Genomic DNA, 20,647 nt, shown 5'->3' with positions numbered 1-20,647 from the left:
ACCTCATGGGAACTTTTGTGTGCATATGCAGCATGTCTTGCTGTCCTCTGGGCTGTAGCTACTTACCCATTTACCTTGGTTTACCCTTCTTGGCTGCTCAGCCCTTCTCATACTCCAGATCCACATATCATCTGCTCAGAGATCTGTCATTCACCCAGAGCCAACTGTAGAACCAGGAGGCTGCTTGCTACATCCTACTAGGATGCGCGCAGAGACTGCTGCCTGTCTATCTATTCAGAGTGACACCCGCATTGGCTTTCCACCCAGACCTATAGCAGGCCCTGTGTGGTCATGCCACCTGTATGGGTCTGTCCATGCTTCATGCTACAGCTAGGGGAACCCTCCTGAAAAGCACTATTCATTATAGTACAGATGCCCAACCTCAAAAAGCCCCAACCAGGTCCTCTGTTCTCTGTTTCCCTCCCTTCCAGGTGGGAGCCAAAGAGCAAATCATTAGGAGATGATAAGTGCTTCCTAGGTCTGACCTAATGACAGCCTTTTCTGCTCTCCATGTAGCCAAGATGTAACTTTCACATAAAAATGCCACAATGAGAAGAGATACCCACCACCCAAGTGGCTACTCGCAAAGTGCTTGCTCACAGGCTCTTACCTGGTAAAATTCGCGAAGCCAGTTCTTCTGCAGGTTTTCTGGCTGTAAATGAAGAGGAAAAAGTAAATTAGAGCACAGCCACTACACCAAACAGGGAGAACAGGCTCCAGTGAGGAAACCTAAGGGCGGGTCTCACAGTGGGGAACAGGGGCTGTGCATGGGGGACCTCTCTCCACATGGGGTCTGTATTCCTCAGAGGGAGACCATGGGATATATGGAATGCCCGTGATACAAAACTGAGCAATCGTCACCTAGCCAGAGTCAGGCGCACAGCACCTACGTCCCGCTGACCCACATCCTTGTTCTGTCCCCAGCTGGGCTGTAGGAAAGGAGACAGGAAGATCACCTTATATCTGCTTCCAAAGGCAACAAGAAGGGCAGCAGCACCCCTGCCTGAGCCAGAGCCACTCTGCAGAGCTATATGAGCATACACCATCAGACGCCACGAGGCTCTTCTATGTGCTGAGGCAGGAGAGGATGGTGTAGGGAGGGATTTGGAGAATCAGTCCCAATGTTTGGAACTTTCAAGAAACAAAGCACAGATAGAAACCCCACACCATGTGTGTACATGTGCTCCCAAACTAGAAGCAGGACTAGAAGAGTCAAGTGTGAGCCATGACAAGCCCTGCTCAGAGAAGCAAGAAGGAGCTGTGGCCACACTTAAAGGCCCCCAAACCTTGACCCTGCTCCCTTACACTCTGTGTCAGTCATGTCCAGGGCAGTGTAGCCCAACCAAGTGTGGGACTCAGCCATAGCCTGGTGTGAGGAAGCATGATTTGCCCTGGGTAGGACCTCATCGAATGCTGGCATAGAGAGAGAGCCAGAGTCTCAGGAGCTGACTAATGCTGCCCCAGGAGTGTCACACCATCCAATAACGCAGATGTAAATTGAAAAAGACTATAAACACACTGGTGTATGCTTATCTGTCTGTCAGTTGGTTGGTTAGGTTTTTAACAAGGTATTCATTCCTCTTCCACTAAAACTGAAGCTGCTTCCAGATAGGCAGAACTCGAACACCCACAAGCAAGGCTCAGAAGAGCAAAGCCCAGGCTGCCTATCCACGGCTAGGCCCTAAACTACTCCTAGCACATTGCCCACTGAGTGTCCTGAAAATCATGGAGAGAAAACTGTAGAAAAATTAATGATGAGACCATACAAGGTGCACAGAGGAAACCAGACATCCACCAACCTTGAAACAGATGCCTTAGTAGGACTTCCAGATTGGTTTCACACACACAGGAGACACTACCTCCCTGCCTTATCCCCACAGAAGGCAGGAACAGGGCACGACAAAGACAAGTCAGAGCTGGGCAAGGACATGAACAGAATAGCCAAGCACAGGCAAAGAAGCTCAGCACCATTTGCCTCTAGAGAAATGCCAATCCAAACTACAGAGGATCCTGGGATGGTAGGGTACACTGTAATCCTAGCATTAGAAAGCAGAGGCAGGGGCGTCACTGCAAGTATGATGGTAGCCTCATTCACGAATGAGTTCTAGGCCTGCAGGGGCTACATAGACAGAGTCGGTCTTAAAAAAAAAATTGGGGGCTGAAGAGAAGGCTCAGAGGTTAAGAGCACTGCCTGCTCTTCCTAAAGGTCCTGAGTTCAATTCCCAGCAACCACATGGTGGCTCGCAACCACCTGTAATAAGGTCTGGTGCCCTCTTCTGGCCTGCAGACATACAGACAGAATATTGTATACATAATAAATAAATATTTTTTTTGTTTTTCGAGACAGGGTTTCCCTGTAGTTTCTAGAGTCTGTCCCAGAACTAGCTCTAGTAGACCAGGCTGGCCTTGAACTCAGAGATCCGCCTGCCTCTGCCTCCCGAGTGCTGGGATTAAAGGCGTGCGCCACCACCGCCCGGCTTAAATAAATATTTTTTAAAAAAAATCAAAAGCAAATAATCAACCGATCAAGGCAGATTACATAATCTAATGCTAAAACAGTAAACTCTCTCCAATGCTGGAGGGAACAGGAAGGCTGGTCCTTGAAAGTCAAATCTGCACCACCATTTAAGGAGCAAGTCCTCAGCATAGTCTCCAGATAAGTTTAAAAAAAATGCTTTCCACATGGAAATACATGTTGAGAGCAGCCATGAGGCAGAATGGGGCAGGAAACGGGGCATCTGCACAAAGAGGAAGACCTCAGCAGCCCTGGCCCTCAGGCCTCACTGTTCCTCTGGGCCTATGTAGTCGAAGCTGAGTCATGACGGGCAGCCCTGGCCAGGCCTCTAAGCAGAGTCTCGGTGGGTCTGTGGATGGTGAGGATTACGGGCAGGGAGAAGGCAAGAGCAGGGGGGCCTCCGAACCTCTCGGGGCAACATCATCACTGCACCGTCTCTACAGCAGCCAGTTTCCAGGACAGTAACCCTGCTGTTTCTTTCCTAAGTAGCCACCAATTCCAGCACATGACACAGCTAGGGGTCCCACCTGCCACACTTTCTCCTTATTCTCACCCAGGGAGCTCCCTGTCAACACCCCAAGTGCCCTTCAGTATTAGAAGCAGGAACATCATGAAACAAAATGTAAAGTCCTCTAACCAAATCTTCAGTCTGATCATAGGCAAGGCCCAGCTATGATCTCTCAGGCTCTGCTACCTAGTCCAAGAGCCCCCACCCAGATAACCTCTGCAAAGGGGCTCCGTGGTGCAGAGCCCTGCTAAACATGGACTTCCACTGAGCTTACTGCCAGTCTCTCAGTGGGGACACTGGCAACCCAGTACAATCCTCTCCAAGCTGTTTGTGGTAGGAGCCACAACCCACATAGCCCCATTTGCCCAATACTTCCACCTCTCACACAAATGGCCACATGTGTCATTAGGCTTCAGAACCAGAGAATGGGATCCTTAAGTGGGGACAAGAGGAAATGCCGCACTTCAGGCCAGGCCAGCAGGAATGGTCTGAACAGAGCAAGGACAAGGGAAGCCCAGGTTCCAGACTCAGTTCTTATTTCAATAGCACCTGAGCACGCTGTCATCTCTGCACTGCCTCTTCAGAAGAAGTAAATGAGAAGCTGGCTGGAGGGTACTTTCCCCAGCCTGAAGCATATAGCACTGAGCTCTTCTGTCACTCACACACATGAGCTTGGCATATAACAATGGCACTGAGGGACACCTGCCTAGGAACATGGGGTGATGATACCAGTCCTAGCGCAAGCCTGTACTGCCAGAGCTCTGGCATGGTGACACATGTGCACCTGTGTCTCACGACTACTCAGTTAACTAGACATGGATTCGGCATGGCTAGACACTAACATGGCACACCTTTAAGCCTGAGACCCCCACCCCTTCTGTGTAAAAGAAAATGCACTTTTCAGTCTCCATGAGAAGCAGCTGAGCACCTCCACAACCAGCACCTTCCCCTTGTGTCTGCATCTCAGTGCCTCACTATCCACAGAAGCCAGAGATCCCAACACCCACTCAGCCTCCACCTTTGCTCATCTCCTCACATGAGCATAAAACCACCCAGAAAGAAGTGGAGGGGAGGGGAGGCAAGCAATACTCGGCGCAACTTGGATCTGCCACGGTGACACACCCACAGGCCCAAATGCTCCCTAGTTCTGGCTCACACAAGGAAGTCCAGCCATGTAAGACATGGACCCCACGGCCACTTCAGCTGCTCTGTCAGTGCGGCACCTGCCTCATTTGGAAATGGATCAGAACCAGAGTGATATTGCCAGAGATCCAGTTTTATCCTGTATAGAGCCTGCAAGTCCCTCCAAAGGGGCCTTGGCAGGAGTCTGCTCAAGGCCTCATGGCTGTGAGAGCATGTGCTGGCATCTCGGGAAGAGCTCTGGAACTGCAGGACCCTCCAATCCAGTGTTTGGATCATGGCCTTGTTGAGAACATTAATCTTTTCCCCAACTTTCGCTGTAGATCCACAAGAACTATGAACCAGACAATACCAAGAAAATGCTTTAGACCAAGGTAACCCCTTGGTTTACTATCTGTAGGATGTCACCCGCAGTTGTGAAGAATTAGACATGACTGAAAATACTCTAACTTGAAAAGGACAAGGTCAGCACCACAAGCCACAGGAAGTGCCCACCAGGTTCCTCTGGGCAGGCCCCCTCACCCGTGGCCAACCTCCTCTGGGTCCTCTTTCCTGCTCTCCTTCACACACTCTCACAGGCGCCATACACAGTGCCACGCATGCGCACTCTTACCAGCGCTACACTCCTTTGTGCCCACACTCAGGCACACACATGCTCACTCTCACAGCTCCACACTCACCCGTCTGTGCCCACACTCACTCTCACACATGTGTGCTCTCACAGGCTCACACTTACCCACGCCCATGCCCACTCTCACAAACTCCATGCTCACCTGTGCCCATATGCTGTCTCACCTACTCAAATGTTTGTTCTATCATACCACCATATAGTCGCTTCTCTCAAACCATCACACTCACACAACCTTTCCCCTCAGGTGACCATCACTGAAGTGGTGTCCCATTCCTCAGTTCATCATGGATCTTCCCATGTGCAGCCCTTTCCCATGTCCTCTGCTTTCACCATGGAAGCAGGCCGAGCACCATGCCGGCTACACTGCCCAGCCCCACGCTGCTACATTTCTCCCTCCAAAGCACCGCCTTCCTGCTCTTCCCTCTCATCCTGTTCTGCTACAGCACAGTAGCCTCCAGAAGACAGTCTGTCAGCCCTCCAGAGCACAGTGCCTCTCGTCCCTAAGTAAAAGACAACCTCAGATCTTCAGAGCCACCAGGCCTAAGCTCCTGACCCTCAGTCCATATCACATAGTGCACACCCTGCTTCTCTAACATCAGGGCCTCTACATTTTGTCCTCAGAGTCTTAGAAGCTCAACACTGCTGCCATGCATGACCACAGGCCATCTCCTCCCCTCGCATGCCATCCCGAGGCTCCCCGACCAACTGTCAATCAATCCTGAGCCTGTATTTTTCCATTCCAAGCAAGCAAGCTCCATAATATTCCTGCCCTGCCTTCCTTCAGGGACTGCCAACTCCTAGCTCCTACACATTTCTTCCTAGCCCCACATAAGCTATAAGATTTAGTATGACAGTAATTTCAACCATTATCAAGTTCTGAGACAGAGACAACCAATCAGAGCTAGGTTGAGAGACGGCTGTACTTGAAACAATAAAATAGTAGTGGGGGCACCTTCCTGCCTCACCTGGGAGAGTGCAGTCAAGGAGTAGGGAGAAGGTGCTACTGGGAGGGGTCCCTGACAAACACAACAGCCAAGGGGTGAAGACACCAGGGCAAATGCAGGAGGCAGAAAACTGCAGAACAAATACCACGTCAAAATGTCCTGGAGGGAAAAGAAACCAACCAGGCCAGGTAGAGGATAGTGACCCTAAAATGCTGGAGTAGAAAGATGGCAGCAGACCACCAAGCCCATCAGCATAAAGAGCCCCAAGCTGTGGTAAAGCACCATGTGACTGAGAACAGTCACAGAGGGCACAGGGCGTGAGCTAGTGCAAGCACTAGTGACAGCAAGCATATGAGAAAGCTGAGAGGAGGAGGCTGGCTTCAAGTGGTCACCACCCAGCACACGGGCATTCACAAACATGGCCCAAGATGAAAATGCGGTTCAAAACTCCGTTTCCAGCTGACTGTTAGAAGAACTGTAGAGGTTTCTCTCAAATTCAGCAATTCCTCTGCCTTAGTTCTGTGCTCTTCCCTGTGATCCCAGAAAAGCAGAATCTAACCCTTTGTGTTGGGGTCAGAGGACACTGTCAGGTAACCTGTTGCCCACCTGTGATGTCAGCCATCACAAAGATGGAGATTTCTCAGAGGAGGAATCTGTAGGTGATTGGCAGTTTTCTGTGAGGCTTTTTCTAAGGAAGGAAAGAGGACCTGCACGAAGTGGTTTCATTTTAATGGGGAACATGTAAGAGTTGAGACTGGCCTTTTAGCATGTTTATCACATATCCCTAGCAGAAAACATGTGCAAATGCCAAGGCAGTCTGACGACACTGTCCCCAGAAGACCTAGGGAGTGAAAGCTGGCAGAAGGAACCGCGTACTTCTCACTGGTGACATCAAGCAACAGACAAGGATACCAGGTCAGTGGACAAGTGCTTTTCCCAGAATGACAGACAGACAGACAGACAGACAGACAGACACACACACACACACACACACACACAGAGAGACAGAGTCAAAAGCACAAGCTCATGCTGGTGCTGGGGTATGGCTCAGTAGTGTTGAAGTCCTGGGTTCAATTTCCAGTACTACAATAACAATACTTTAATTTTTTTTAATAGAGGGACAATTCTTTCTGAATACAAAAAGCAAAGAGACTGGAGAGATGGCTCAGCAGTTAAAAGCACTGACTTCACCGGGTGGTGTTGGTGGTGCACGCCTTTAATCCCAGCACTTGGGAGGCAGAGGCAGGAGGATCTCTGTGAGTTCGAGGCCAGCTTGGTCTACTAGAGCTAGTTACAGGACAGGCTCCAAAACTACAAAAAAACTCTATCTCGAAAAAACAAAAATAAAAAAAAAAAAGAGCACTGACTGCTTTTCCAGAGGACCAAGGTTCAATTCCCAGCACCCACATGGCAGCTAAAAACTGTAACTCCAATCCCAGGACATCTGATACCCTCTTCTATCCTCTGCAGACACTGCATACATGTGCTGCACAGAGATGTATGTCAGGAAAAATACTCATACACATAAAAATAAATAAAATGTAATAAAGTTTTAATTACAAAAAGCAAAGATAAGATGCTGAGGAACTGTCCATAATTTCACCATCCAACACCCTAAAGATCCACAGCAAAGCATACCAACCACAGAAAGAGTTGTTCTGCTGAGGCCAGGAATGAGCAAATATGCCCACACCCTTCTGTACAACCCAGCAATTTGTGCCCCAGTAAGAAAAGTCAAGCAAGAAAAAGAAAAATGTCTAACTAAAAAGGGAAAGAGAAATGATCTCACCTCAAAGACAACATGATCTTGGATATACAAAATTCAAAAATTATACACAAACAGAAAACTCTTAGAACCAATACATTTAGCAAAACAGCAAGATAAAGAATCAACACACGCACACACACACACTGTATTTCTTATACCCATAATAAACAATCCAAAAATCAAGCTAAAAAACCATTTCACTTAGGATAACATCATAAGGAACAAACAGGAAGTAAACAAGGAAGCCACAGTGCAAAATACCACCCAAAGAACCTAAATACACAGCAACAGCTGCACAGGCTGGTGATAACTGCGTAAGCTGGGAGACCATGAATAAGCCAATGAGGCCCAAAGGGGTCCACGGCCAGTGCAGCAGGCAGCAAAAGCCCCATAGTATTTTTCACAAAAATAGAAAACTCCATTCTATCATTCACATGGAACTCTCAAGGAACCCCAAATATCCAAAATAATCTTTAAAAAATAAATAAGAACAAATTGTGTCAGGCATGGTAGCATACACCTATAATCCTGGTTCTATGGAGTCTGAGAAAGGAGATGGAGAAGGAGAAGGTGAAGGGGGAGAAGAAGGATGAGGAGTAAGGAAGGGGCACGGGGAAAGGAAGGATGAGGAGGAAGGGGGAAGGAAGAAAGAGAGGGAAATGAAAAGAGGAAGAGGGAGAAGGGAGGAGAAGAAGCAGCAGCAAGAAGTTGGCATTCTCACTACTTAGTGTCAACTTTCTTTAGTCCTACAGAACACAAGTTGGCATGGACTGGCACAAAAGACGACCGCAGATTAACTGCACAGACCAGAGAGCCTAAGAACAAGCCCTGACTGACACTGCCCTGGAAGTTTAACGAGGGTACCAAAGCCACTCAGCGGGGAAAGTGGTAACTTACTCAGTGCACACTGACTACAATAAAGCCGGTAGGGAGACACAAATAGCAGTAATGTTACCAAAACGCTCTCCCCTGTGCTGTGCAGGTAGGGCCAGGTCAGCTAAGCTGTTTCTAGTCTCGACTACAGTTTATTCTCATTTTATAAAAACTAGGGGGAGGAGGTTTCAGGGCCAGCAATAACAAGAGTCCCCATAAATTCAACTCAATAAAGGTGAAGAGAATTCTGGGTCCAAGATAAAGTACATTTGTAACCTCGGAACTCAGGAGGCTGCGGCAAAAGGATTGACAGCCAGCAGACAGCTACTGCTACATTGCAGTCCCTATCTCAGAGAGGGGTGATAAGGAGAGAAAGGGGGAAATCTGGACTAGAACAGCAAAGCCCGCCTGCAGCAACCTTACACACACAGCAAAAGCGGGATAAGCCGGAAATAAACACAGGAATAAGGAGACATACCACAATTCCACAGTTACAGACTTGAATACAGTCTTGAATCCTTAAAGTCCCTTAATGGGGCTGGGCATGGTGGCATACTCTTTTGATCCTAGCGCTAAGGGAGGCAGAGACAGACAGATTTCTGAAATTCAAGGCCAGCTGGTCTATATAGCAAGTTCCAAGCCAGCCAGGAGTGAAACCCTGTCTTACAAAAGCAAAATACAAAATAAAATAAAATAAAACCCTGCATAAAGGACCAGCAAGTTGGTTCTCTGAGTTCTCAGGTCACTGAGTTCAATCCCTGGAACCCATGTAAAGGCAGACAGAGAGAAGCAACTCCACAGAGCTGTCCTCTCGCCTCCATGTCTGTACTACAGCATGTCCATATTACACACACAGATAATCTTTTTAAAAAATGAAAAACTCTGTATAAAAAGATAGTCCCACAACCCTACTATTTTCCCATGTTCCTACAGATGTATGGGAGACACGATCTCCTGAAGGTCACAGCAGAAAGCACCATTCAACACCCTCACATTTGCCTCTAATCTCCTCCCACCAAATATAAGGGTTGTAATAGCACAGACAAGAAAATCCCAGCTCCTGTGGAGTGGGGCAGGCACTCTGAAGCTCTGCTGAGTCCTCTCTCGTCACACCTGGACAGGAAGCCCTCCCAAGGCTGGGGGGAGCAGGAGGAGAAAGGCAGGGCTCAGAGGAATGGCACACATTTCTACCTCTTAAACCCTGGAGAACATAAAATAATGGTTTATGATAGCACCCATCAACATGGAAGTCTCCATCTTAAAGAAGCCAACAAAATCCCAGTACTTGGGAGGTAAAGGCAAGAGAGTTACAAATTTGAGGTCAGCCTGGGCTACAGAGCCAGAGAAAGGGAAGGAGGAAGTAAGGGAGGGAAGGTGGGCAAAATATACCTTGCCTTCAGATTAAGTCCCAGCAGCAAGGCTCAGGCAGCAAGCTCCTTCCCACCCCACCCCAGGATCCTTTCCACCCCATTCTAAATAGGAAAGGAGAAAACACAAATTTTGGAACAGTTGTCCTTTCGGCAGTGGTTACTTCTTTCTCTTTCTTTTATTCTTATAATTACCATGCACTGCTTTCATATTTTTAACTCTTTTCAAGGTCTCAGAAAGAAAACAACTGAAGCATTCAGAATGCTTTAGCCAACACTGTGAATAACTACTAGTGGCTGAAAGGAGCAATAAAAGACAAGAGACGGAGAGGGAAAATATTTGCAGCTTCTGTGAAAGCTGCTGGGCCAATTTCCTGGCTATATAAAAAGCTGCTAAGAATAAGTGAGAAAAAGATCATCAGCTCAGACACACACACGCATACACACACACAGAGAGAGAGAGAGAGAGAGAGACAGAGAGAGAGAGAGAGAGAGAGAGAGAGAGAGAGAGAGAGAGACTATGTGCAAACCCATACACAGCACGTGCATGAGATACATGTCCGTAAGGACAGGAGTTCACATCAACTCAAGCACAGGCTTTGTCTCCCTGTGAGGACAGAAATGTTCTACATCTGCAGGGGCCACATCTGTGGACATGTGCTAGTAGGGCTGAGTATTTTATGCAATATTTATTGTTTAAACCTAATTAGAGGGCTGGAGGCTATGTTCTTAGAAAGGAGGGTTCTAGGTTACAGAAAGAGGAAGCTCTGAGCATCCTATGATACACTAATATATTGACATATAAACATGACAAGCAAAGCACACACAAACAAAAATAACAAACCAATCACATTACAGCTATAACACATATCCAACACACCCAGCAGTAATTACAGCTTCACGTGCCACATTCAGTAGAAAAATCAAGACCACCTGCACAGTTTCCTACTGGGGAAAAAACTAAGCAAACTATCAAAGAAGATCAAGCAATCATCTCCACAGTTCACTCCAACCAAGCTCTACACAGATAGAGTTCAAGGCCCTTGCCCTTCCTTGCTCCTGTCCTCAGGGGAAGGAGTCAACCAAGTGAGTACCAACAGCCCAGGAAAAGCCTCGGGGGCTGGGGAGTTAGAACAGAGACTGAAGACAAGCACACAGAGGAGTCACAGCCAAGAGCAGCTAGCAGGAACAGCCCTGGGAAGCATGGTGGCAGAAGGGTACTGATAGGAATCTGTATAAGCCACTGGAGGCTGGGTGCAGACTAGTGTGATAAAGGGGAAGTCCACGCCACCATGTTTTGGGTGTGTTGGTTACTTTTCCATCGCTGTGACCAAATATCTGACAAGCAACTTGAAGGGAGCTGTTTGTTTTGGCTCGTGGTCACGCAGTATTCAGCTCACAGTTGCTTGGTTCCATGGACTTGGGCAGAACATCATGGCTGCAAGAGCCTGAAGTTCAGAGAGAAGGAGGCAGAAAGGGGCAAGGGACAGGATACCCCCAAAGACCTGCCCCGGTGACCTACTTCCTATAGCTAGATCCTATCACCAGAAGTTTCCAGAACCTCCCCCAAACAGTGCCACAAGCTAGAAATAGGGTTAGCATACAAGCCTGTGGGAGACACTTCATATTTAAAGATGGACTGGGCATTCCACACGCTGTGGGCTTTACCTCCTTCCTGGTTCTCAGTAAAGAGATGGGAAAGATCCTTGCAGGCCCTGAGAGGAAGATGGAAGCAATGTGGTGAAATGCACCCTGAGCACCCCAGAGCCAAAGCCTATCCCAGGGGGTCAAGATTCTAACAGACACCTAGCCCACCTGCAAGGGCTCCTCCCTCACAAAGCCTTCCACCTCACCAGGGAAGAGCAGACAAGAAGCAGAGGACAATCTAGGCACAGGACCACCAGGGCTGAGAGTTAACCACAGACTACAGACCACTCCCCCACACGACAGCAGCACCACCGTGGCTCCTGAAACAGCCTTTCTGAAGACTCGGAGAAACCAAAGGCATCTGAAGAAAAGGAGACAAAGGTATTGGAGAGATTTGAACCCTTTGCGGAGACTCCAACAAACATCAGAAACAGCCAGCCCCAGATGCCAATCCACCTCAACTCGCTCCACCTCACACACCATGTCCGCACTCCAGCAAAACTCACAAGGTATGTGAAAGGCAAGAGCCCAAAGACATAAAACACACTCCACACCAAATTCAGCTACAACGTATGTCGAAAACAGTGGAAACATGCACACTAAGGAGTCTAAAGGGAGAGCGAGAACAGACCATATGACAAAATGATGGAACAGAAATGCACACACTGCAGTGGAAAAAATGCCAGGCCATGGGGACTTCGCCACAGAGGGAACCACCAGTAAGCACAGAGAAATGTCAACAGGAACGTCCCAGACTGAAACACACAGAGAAAAAAGATCTTAAAATAAACAGAGCAGGGCTGGAAGGAGGGGGGGCAGAGGGTAAGCTTATTTGCTAAAATGCTTCCCACACAAACCGGAGGACCCAAGTTCAAGTCCCAGAACCAATGCAACAGCTTAATGTGACTAACTTGTAATCCTAGTGCTGGGGACATTCAGACAGCAGATCCCTTGGGCTCACAAGTCAGACAGCCTAGCTTAATCCTAGAACCCAAGACAGTGAGAGATTCTCTAGCAAAAAAAGAAGGGAGGGGGTGCTGGAGAGATGGCTCAGCAGTAAAGAGTACTAGCTGCTCTTCCAGAAGATCAGGCTTGGCTTCCAGCACCCACATGGTGGTTCACAACTGCAACTCCATTCTCAAAGATCTGACACCCTCTTCTGGTCTCCCTGGACACAAACACGGTGAAGACATACATGCAGACAAAACACCAATATGTATAAAATTTTAATTTTTTTTAGGTAAAAATAAAAGGTAAATGGCTCCTGATGAATAACACCTAAGGCTGACCTCTGGCTGCGAGAGGGAGAAAAAGGAGGCTATCTGGAAATGGGTGATTTCAAAGGCTATGAGTACATAATATACCAAGAGTATCAGGAAGAAAGGATAGCAGAAATATAAAGTAGCAATGACTGAGAAGTTTTTAAGATTAATGACAAGCAGAACAAACCACAGATGTGATAAATTCAGCAAACACCATATATAAATATGAAGACATCCAAACTTGAGTGTGTCTCATTCAAACTTCAGGACAGTAATAATAGGGGAAAGTCTTGAAGGAGGCAAGGAAAAAAACACATCTTAACTACAGAGAACAGTGAAAAGAATTACAGTCAACTTCTCAGCACACCATGCAAATAAAACAGTAAACCACTTTAAGCATTGAAATATTTTTTTACAAAAAATAAAAGCCATCTAGAATTATGTGTGCAGAAAATCACCCTTCAAATGTGGAAGAATGAGAAAGGTTTCTCAGACAAGAACCACCCAGCAAGAAAAAGAAAAGGACTAAAGGAGGGGAACTGCAAAAGCTGAGTGTCCCATGCTCAGAAATGGGGGTGGGGTGGCCAACAAAAACTAACTCTATGGTTTTTCTGGTCGTTTTTTTTTTTCATTTGGGCATTTTTTTCTTATTGGTGTTTGTTTGGTTTTTGTTTTGCTTTGTGGAGTAGGGAGTTTTTGAGTGGGTAGGGAGATAGGGAGGATCTTAGAGGAACTGGGGAAGGGGAAACATGATCAAAATATATGAAAAAATTAATTTAAAAAAAGAGTACTAAGTATTTTTTCAATAATAGCCAACATGTCTGGAGAGATGGCTCAGTGCTTAAGAAAACTGACTGCTCTTCCAGAGGGCCTGGATTCAACTCCCAATATCCACATGGTGACTCAAAGCCATCTCTTAACTCCGGTCTAGGGTCTAATGCCCTCTTCTGGCCTCTGTGGACACTGCATGCATGCAGTGCAAAGAGAGGTATATAGGCAAAATATCCATATACATAAATACACTTTCAAAAATAACAATAAAGGCCAAGAACCATCTGTGATAAGGCTGTGTGCAGAGACTACAGGCACTTCCTGTGTGGGCAGGACGGCAGCAGTGCTCAACCTCTCACGATGGTGTTCTCTCCAGGATAACACTCGCCTACAGCCACGACAGGGCCTGTGAACAGGGAAGAAGCTCCCACAAAGGGCCTCTACAGATGTAAGTAAGCACCCCTGGATGGCTCTTAAGTTGATGGGTGGGAGAAATCCCAGGTAGACTTGGTCTCATCAAATGGCCATTTCTGAGTCTGAAGGCAAGACACTGGAAAGCAAGCACCACAGTAGGTGCCTTCCAGGAATCCCACAGTCAGGGTGTCAGCACAAACCCACCCAGGAACAGAAGTGCAGGCCCCGCCCTGGTGAGAACAACCCCACCTACAGACTGACTGCCTCAAGAGACGCAGGCAGAGGGCCCAGTTGAGTGAAGCCTGACTCCCACCCATAGAAACACGACAATAAATTAGTACTTGTCATATAGCACAGAAAACTGTCATAAATTGTAAGTGTGTATAGCAGAACACAAGAAATATTTCAAGTATTTGTCCCAACCAGGTTTGTTTTGGCATAATGTCTATGGTCAGGATTTAATTTAAAACTTTACCTAATGTTACCCTGCGTGCTATTAAAGGGCAACTACTATCAGACTGTTCATCTGCCTTCTTTCCATCTTGCCAAATACTTGCTGTCCACGTCCTCAAACAAACAACCCTTGACATTTCCTTAACTTATGGTTCTTCTGTCTTTTCAACTCAGGAACACTAGGATCTGTCTCCCTCTTTACACTCCTTCAGGTAAGATGGAGTTCTATATTCTAGCTTTGAATTTGATTATTGATTATTACATTGTGCTTTATAGCAACAACTTTAAACATTGTGAAATATATGTTATAAATATTGTATGCCATGTTTGTCTGTATCTTAAAGTCAGCCCATCCTCAGCAAAACACTAGGGTCAAAATGAGGTTCAGAAGTCTGTTACTTACAGAACAACAAAATGAGGTCAGATAACAAGGCCAAAGAAGCAATACTAGAGCCAGCAATTGGGGTGGAGATATGGCACCTGCAAGCGGGCAAGGACAACATGCACAGAAACCCAGGCATCAGTGGTAAAACTAAAGCAACCTATAATAAAGACAATAAGGAAATGATGAGGACAGCAGTTTCTAAAACATCACACAACATCAGCAGCCATCAGACATACATATGAAAAAAGACAAAACAAACAACAACAAAAAAAAAAAACAGCAGAAAACACCTTGGTAAAGAAAACCTTTTTGAAGGGTAACACACAAACTTTTAAATGTGAAATTTTACATGACAAAAAAGGAAGACTCTTAAAAGCTATTCCTACAAGAGGGAGGAAAAATAACACAAGTCTACAGGATAATTCCTGCTGTCCGTCAAGAATGAACCCCATCAAGCCCCAGCTCTTCCATGTCAGGGAAAGAACACACTCAACACATCTCTTACTCGCCTGACAACCAGGTGGTGCACCCTGGGAGGTAGCACGTATGACAGGACACAGGAGCCCCCACCCTACTGCCTGGCAGGAACCACTGTGCACGAGCAAAGATAAACTGTGACTCAAAGTCCACACAACTTTTAAGAAGGGTACATTTCACTCCCATAGTGCTGTATGGCAAACCAACCATCAGCGGAGTGGAAACACTTACAGTGTGCATCCCAGTGGATCTTCCTTATAACTGAACAGCTTTCAAATGCTAAGGAAAGAAAGGTAGAAAAATAGACAAATATCTATCAGGTATTACAAAAGATCTCAGAGTGACCTTACATGGTGGAAGGGTGTCACCCCATCTTTATGAGACAACGCTGCCTGGCCCACTCCACTGAGTCAATACAAAGCCTATACTCACCCCAGTGGTATTCTTGCCAAAAATGCCTAGCTGGATACCAGGCAATTTCCAGAATGGTCCAAACAATCATACACCCTATAAGATATATATCCAAGACCAGGTATCAGAGAGATGATGAGGGCTGGGATGCAATTCAGTTGGTAGAATGCTTGCCTAGCATGCAGAAAGTCCCGGGTTCAATTCTAGCACCACATAAAATCATGCATAGTGACTCATGTCTACAATCCCAGCACTCAGGAGTTCAAGGTCATCCTTAGCTACACAGCAAGTTCAAGTCCAGCCTGACCTATATAAGACCCTACTTAAGAAAGGAAGGGAGGGAGAGAATAATGCCTGAAGAATATAATACTCCACATACCCCAAATGACCCAGAGTATTCTCTGGGAGGAAGAACACACACAGCAGTTGAGGGCACAGGCAACTGGAAAGACTACATAAACAACATGGTGATGGCTGCATGGGGACAAGGACCACAGCAGTGCTGGCTGTTGGTGTCTCACTATAGGCTGCATGTCCATTTGTAGTTAACTTGCAAACAGAGTCCCCTCTGCATCCTGAGAGGTGACATGTGCAGATGGCCTTCTTGCCAGTTGAGACAGGACACAGTGTATCTCCCACCTTGCTATCATTGGTCAGCAGCTATGCTCAATAGAACCTCAGCTTTTTCCCAGGAGCCTCTATATTCATTCACTTCTCCCCAGGCCCAGGAATGCTTCCTACCCGCAAGCATCACCCACGCTCTACATTCTGCCTGCTGGAAGCCTCCTCACTGCGGATGTAAGCATGAGCATCAACCCCACAGGCCCCTGTTTCTGCAGAAAGGCACTCAGCATTCTGTACCCCTACAGGCAGTCAAGGTGCTGTCTACACACAAGAATGGAGGGCAAAGAAAAGTCATGAGAACTGCCTAGCAAGCAGGCTAAGATCTCCATCAAAGTTCTCCCACAAGGTACTAGGCAGAGTGCTGGCCAACAGGCTTGGATCCCATCTAAGATGAAGGTGACAGCACTGCCTTCTGTAGCCTGGTGTCAGACCATGAGAATGAATGAACCCCTTCCGTGGCACAGAACACCAATCAATACTTGCACCCTCTGATCCTGCCATCCTGGCAGCTACCTCGTGAGCTCACAACTTTTTAGACCCTTTCCTTTCTTGGAAATACTAAATAACAAAAACAGGCACACACACTCTAGAACAGTCTGAGTCGTCTGAGCACTCATAAGGTGGTGCTGCTATCTACTCTTCCAGCTCATTAGTACCAGCACCTGAGTCCTGCTCTGTGACTCCCTGGTATAAGAGCTCCAGGTATTCACCTTCAGAGGCCCCCTCTAAGGCCCCTGAGCCAGGCTGCACTAGCTACTCCCAAGGCCGTGGGTCAGCACAGTGAGTGTGGAGAGAACAGGCCACTCACACTCACCCTTCCTGCCAAGACCCAGGGGGCAGCCATACAGTTCACACCTGACTGACCAAGTGCATAGTTCCACCAATGCAATAACTTCTAAGGAAGCAAACACAGACCAGAGCAGTTTGACTTTACCCAGCTTTGAGGAATATGAGGTAGTGGGACTCTAAGAGGCCTGAGAAGGGGGCCCCAGTTTCACCTCTGTGCAGCCCCCAAAAGGGTCAGGGCTGGCAAAACCTTTAAGGGAAGGAGGACTCTCAGAGAGGGTGGCTGGGCATATGTGTCCAGCTGAGGGAAGTCCAACACCACATTCAAAACAGATAATATCAACACACCCCCAGGGGTCTCACTTTCTCCTAGGCCTCTCAGGCCTGGGGCCATAGTCTCACACTCAGATCCCACCATCTGGTACCTTCCACACTTCCAGGATACCTTCACCTCAAGGATCACCACACCCAGGAAGGAACCGACAGCCACCCTTGTGGCTACTCAGCATATGCAGTGGCATCTTTCAGAGACACCCCTCTGCCTCGACGGAAGAACACTACCTCTCACACAGGAAAGGGGCAGTTTCCAAGGGCTGGAACCCACGCTTAGGACAGACCTGGATACAAACTACAGAAGCCCTTGCACCCAGCACACTGGGCAGTCATACGGCCAGCTGTGGTGAGACCACATCCCACAGCGCAGTCAACAACTGAAAACAGCCATCTTCAGCGTGAATTCATCTCTCCTCAAACACTTCTTCAGATCTTCCACACACAAGCCATAAACTACTGTCATGGGTTCCCAAACCCTGTGGAAGTCACACACCGAGGCTTCCTAAGAACCGGATTGCACCCCACAGCAGCTTAGGGACCCAGGGTGGAGCTGTTGGATTCTTCAGGAAATCCTGCCCCATGACACCCTTATCCCTGCGGAAAACCATTTCCTCTCGTGGGGAACGCAAGCTTGTCTACGCAGTCACGAAAACACTGAAGCTAAAAATAGTTTATAAAAGGAAGTGCTGATTGGGCCTCCCCACACCAATGACAAGTGCAAGCTGTATCCCCATGGATGGGAGAGAAGCTTCTGCTGATTGGGGAAAAGCCAAGAAAGGGAGCCACCAGAGAGTGCTAGGCCCCGGAGCCCTCCTGGATCCAGCTTCCTCTATGACAGCGGTTCTTTGCATGGAGGCCTGACAGCATAGCTGGAAAGACAGCAAGGAGCAGACGCCTTCCTCTGAAAGACAATTAGGAAATCTCTCCTCCTTCATTAAATTAAAGATTAAAGCAGCCTGACTGTCTGTGAAGTGTGCTGAGCTTCCCCAGAGGAAACACAGGCTGAGAACCTTAATCCACTGGGAAAAAAACGCTGGGTAAATTTTAAACCAAATAAAGACTTTATCACAGGAAAAAAAAAAAAGTGCTCTGGACCAAAATTTTAAATGATTATTTTTCATTAGAGAAGGTCAAATCCTATGAAATAAAGTCAAACTATGAAATAGTAGCATACAAAAACTGAGTAAACCAGGGCTGCAAAATGGCTCATCAGAAAAAGGTGTTTCCTGCTCTCTGAGAGAATCCAAGTTCCATCCCCAGCGCCCATAGTTGGCAGTTCAGAACTGCCTGCAACTCTAGCTCTAGAGTATGTGGCACCCTCTTCTGGCCTCTGAAGGCAACACTCACACACACACACACACACACACACACACACACACACACACACACACACACACTACACACACACACACAAATAAAATTTTAAAAATGAATGAAGCCATTTATCTTTTAGGCATAGTACAGGCTCTGGCTGGGCTGAGACCAAAAGCTTGGTCCCACTTCTTACCATCCCTGTCTAGCTAGAGTCCAGGTACCAGACACACAGACGACAGGGTAAAAGACCAGAACACAGGCAGGCATCCTAGTTTGCTTCCTACTGGGGTCACAGACACAGGACTAAAAACAGTCTGTGGAGAAAAGGGTTTATTTCCTCTTACAGCTGATAGTCCATCAAGAAGGGAAGTCAGGGCAGAAACTCACGGCAGGAACCTAGAGGCAGAAACTGATGCAGAGACCATGGAAGAATACCTACCACTTATTGGTTTGGTCTCCATGGCTTGTTCAGCCTGCTTTCTTATACACCCAGGCACACCTGCCCAGGAGTGGTACTGTCCATCGTGGACTGGGACCTCTGACATCAATCATTAATCAAAAAAAGTTCCCACAGACTTTGCTTACAGGCCAATCCAATGGAGGCATTTCCACAATCGAGATTCCCTTTTCCCAGATGACCCTAGCTGTGCCATGTTGACAGAAAAGGGAGAAGGGGGGAGGGGAAAGAGGAGGAGAAAAAAGAGAAAGAAAGGGAAGGAAAAGAAAGAAAAGGGAAAGGAAAGAAAAGAAAAGAAAAAAGAAAAGAAAGCACTACAGCAGGTTGACATAGCAACACTTAAATGTCAGCCGCTCCTCTGATAGTAACATACCCCCAGTTACAGGCCCAATGCCCTTCAGACAAGAGCTTCCCTCACACAGGCCACCTCTGTCTCCAGCTCCTGCCAGCTCCACACAGTGCAGCAGGCGCAGAGGAGGCGGCGTTTGTGTCCTCTTTATTTTCTAAATATGTTCATCTCTTGAAAAATATTGAAAACAAATCATAACAAGCCAGCCATAGCACACTATGTGGCCTTGTGGCGAACAATATGCTCATGGTCCTCTTACTGTAAACAAAGCATGGAGTGAGGATGGGGAAGGGGAACCTTCAAGGGGCAGGGCCAGTTAAGTCATGACAGTCTACAGTCAAAAGATGGTGAGAAGTTAGCCAGAAAACCAAGTTGCCACCTCGTCATTTACATTTGAAAATCAGAACTTGGAAAATGTACAGGGTGGACTAGAGGAGGGGTGTCCAGCAAATTCTCCACATTCTCTGCCACAGCATGAGTAGACACTTCTAGGTCCAACAGCAAATAGACTGTTTTCTAACATGAACTGCACTGATTTTAAAAATTTTTGGAAAGTCATCAAGAGGACAAGAAGAAAGTCTCAACTGTGGTAATGGTGATACCATTGCCCTGGGGTTCTCTGTGACAAACCTTTGTCTACACATCAGAAAACTACCTAGCAGAAATGCACCGGCCTTCCTACACCCTCCCACATCCATGGCAGCCTCCAACCCAATGGGGCCATTCCCATACCATGTGCCTATAGAGACAGCCCTGCCAGCAACCCTTGGAGCCCTATTTGCCAGATGGGAAGCTAGGTGAGAGTCTGACCTTTATGGAGGACAACTGCTTTGTTCTGCTGGGGATAGGCCTGCTGTAGTCAGACACAGAGACTAGGAAAGGACAATGACCCTGACTCTTCTAAAGGAGTACTGGCCTCAACATATGCCTGCCCACGTGGGGTTGGCCTCTACTCTAAAATGTGTCTGGAAAATTCCAGTCATCATTCTAAGCTCTGCAGATGGGCCTGTTCCTCTGTGACCCAAAGAAAAGACCTGGCATAGCAGTGTGACTGCCTCAGCCTACAGTCACACTGACCACTAGGTACCTCAGCTAACAGGTGTTTCCACCTCATGAGCTGGGAAACAATGTCTGTGGAGAATTAGCAAAAGCTGAAGCTTGTTCCTAGGGCTAAAACCCAGCTGTGGGGCTAAATACTTCTTATCCAAAATGCTTGGC

General features: G+C 47.3%; 1 protein-coding gene across 1 annotated transcript in view; it reads right to left on the bottom strand.

Moving 5' to 3' along the window:
* Positions 1 to 20,647, bottom strand: part of Inpp5a (inositol polyphosphate-5-phosphatase A) — a 192,059-nt gene that overhangs the window by 136,330 nt on the left and 35,082 nt on the right. The window contains exon 2 of the mRNA XM_038334393.1: positions 611 to 652. Coding sequence (XP_038190321.1) covers positions 611 to 652 — 42 coding nt within the window. The remainder of the gene's footprint in view (positions 1 to 610; positions 653 to 20,647) is intronic.

This window comes from Arvicola amphibius, chromosome 1 (assembly GCF_903992535.2).
Source record: "Arvicola amphibius chromosome 1, mArvAmp1.2, whole genome shotgun sequence".
NCBI classification, from domain to species: domain Eukaryota; kingdom Metazoa; phylum Chordata; class Mammalia; order Rodentia; family Cricetidae; genus Arvicola; species Arvicola amphibius.
The sequence above is the reverse complement of the archived record's forward strand: the minus strand, read 5'-3'. Positions and strand labels throughout refer to the sequence as shown.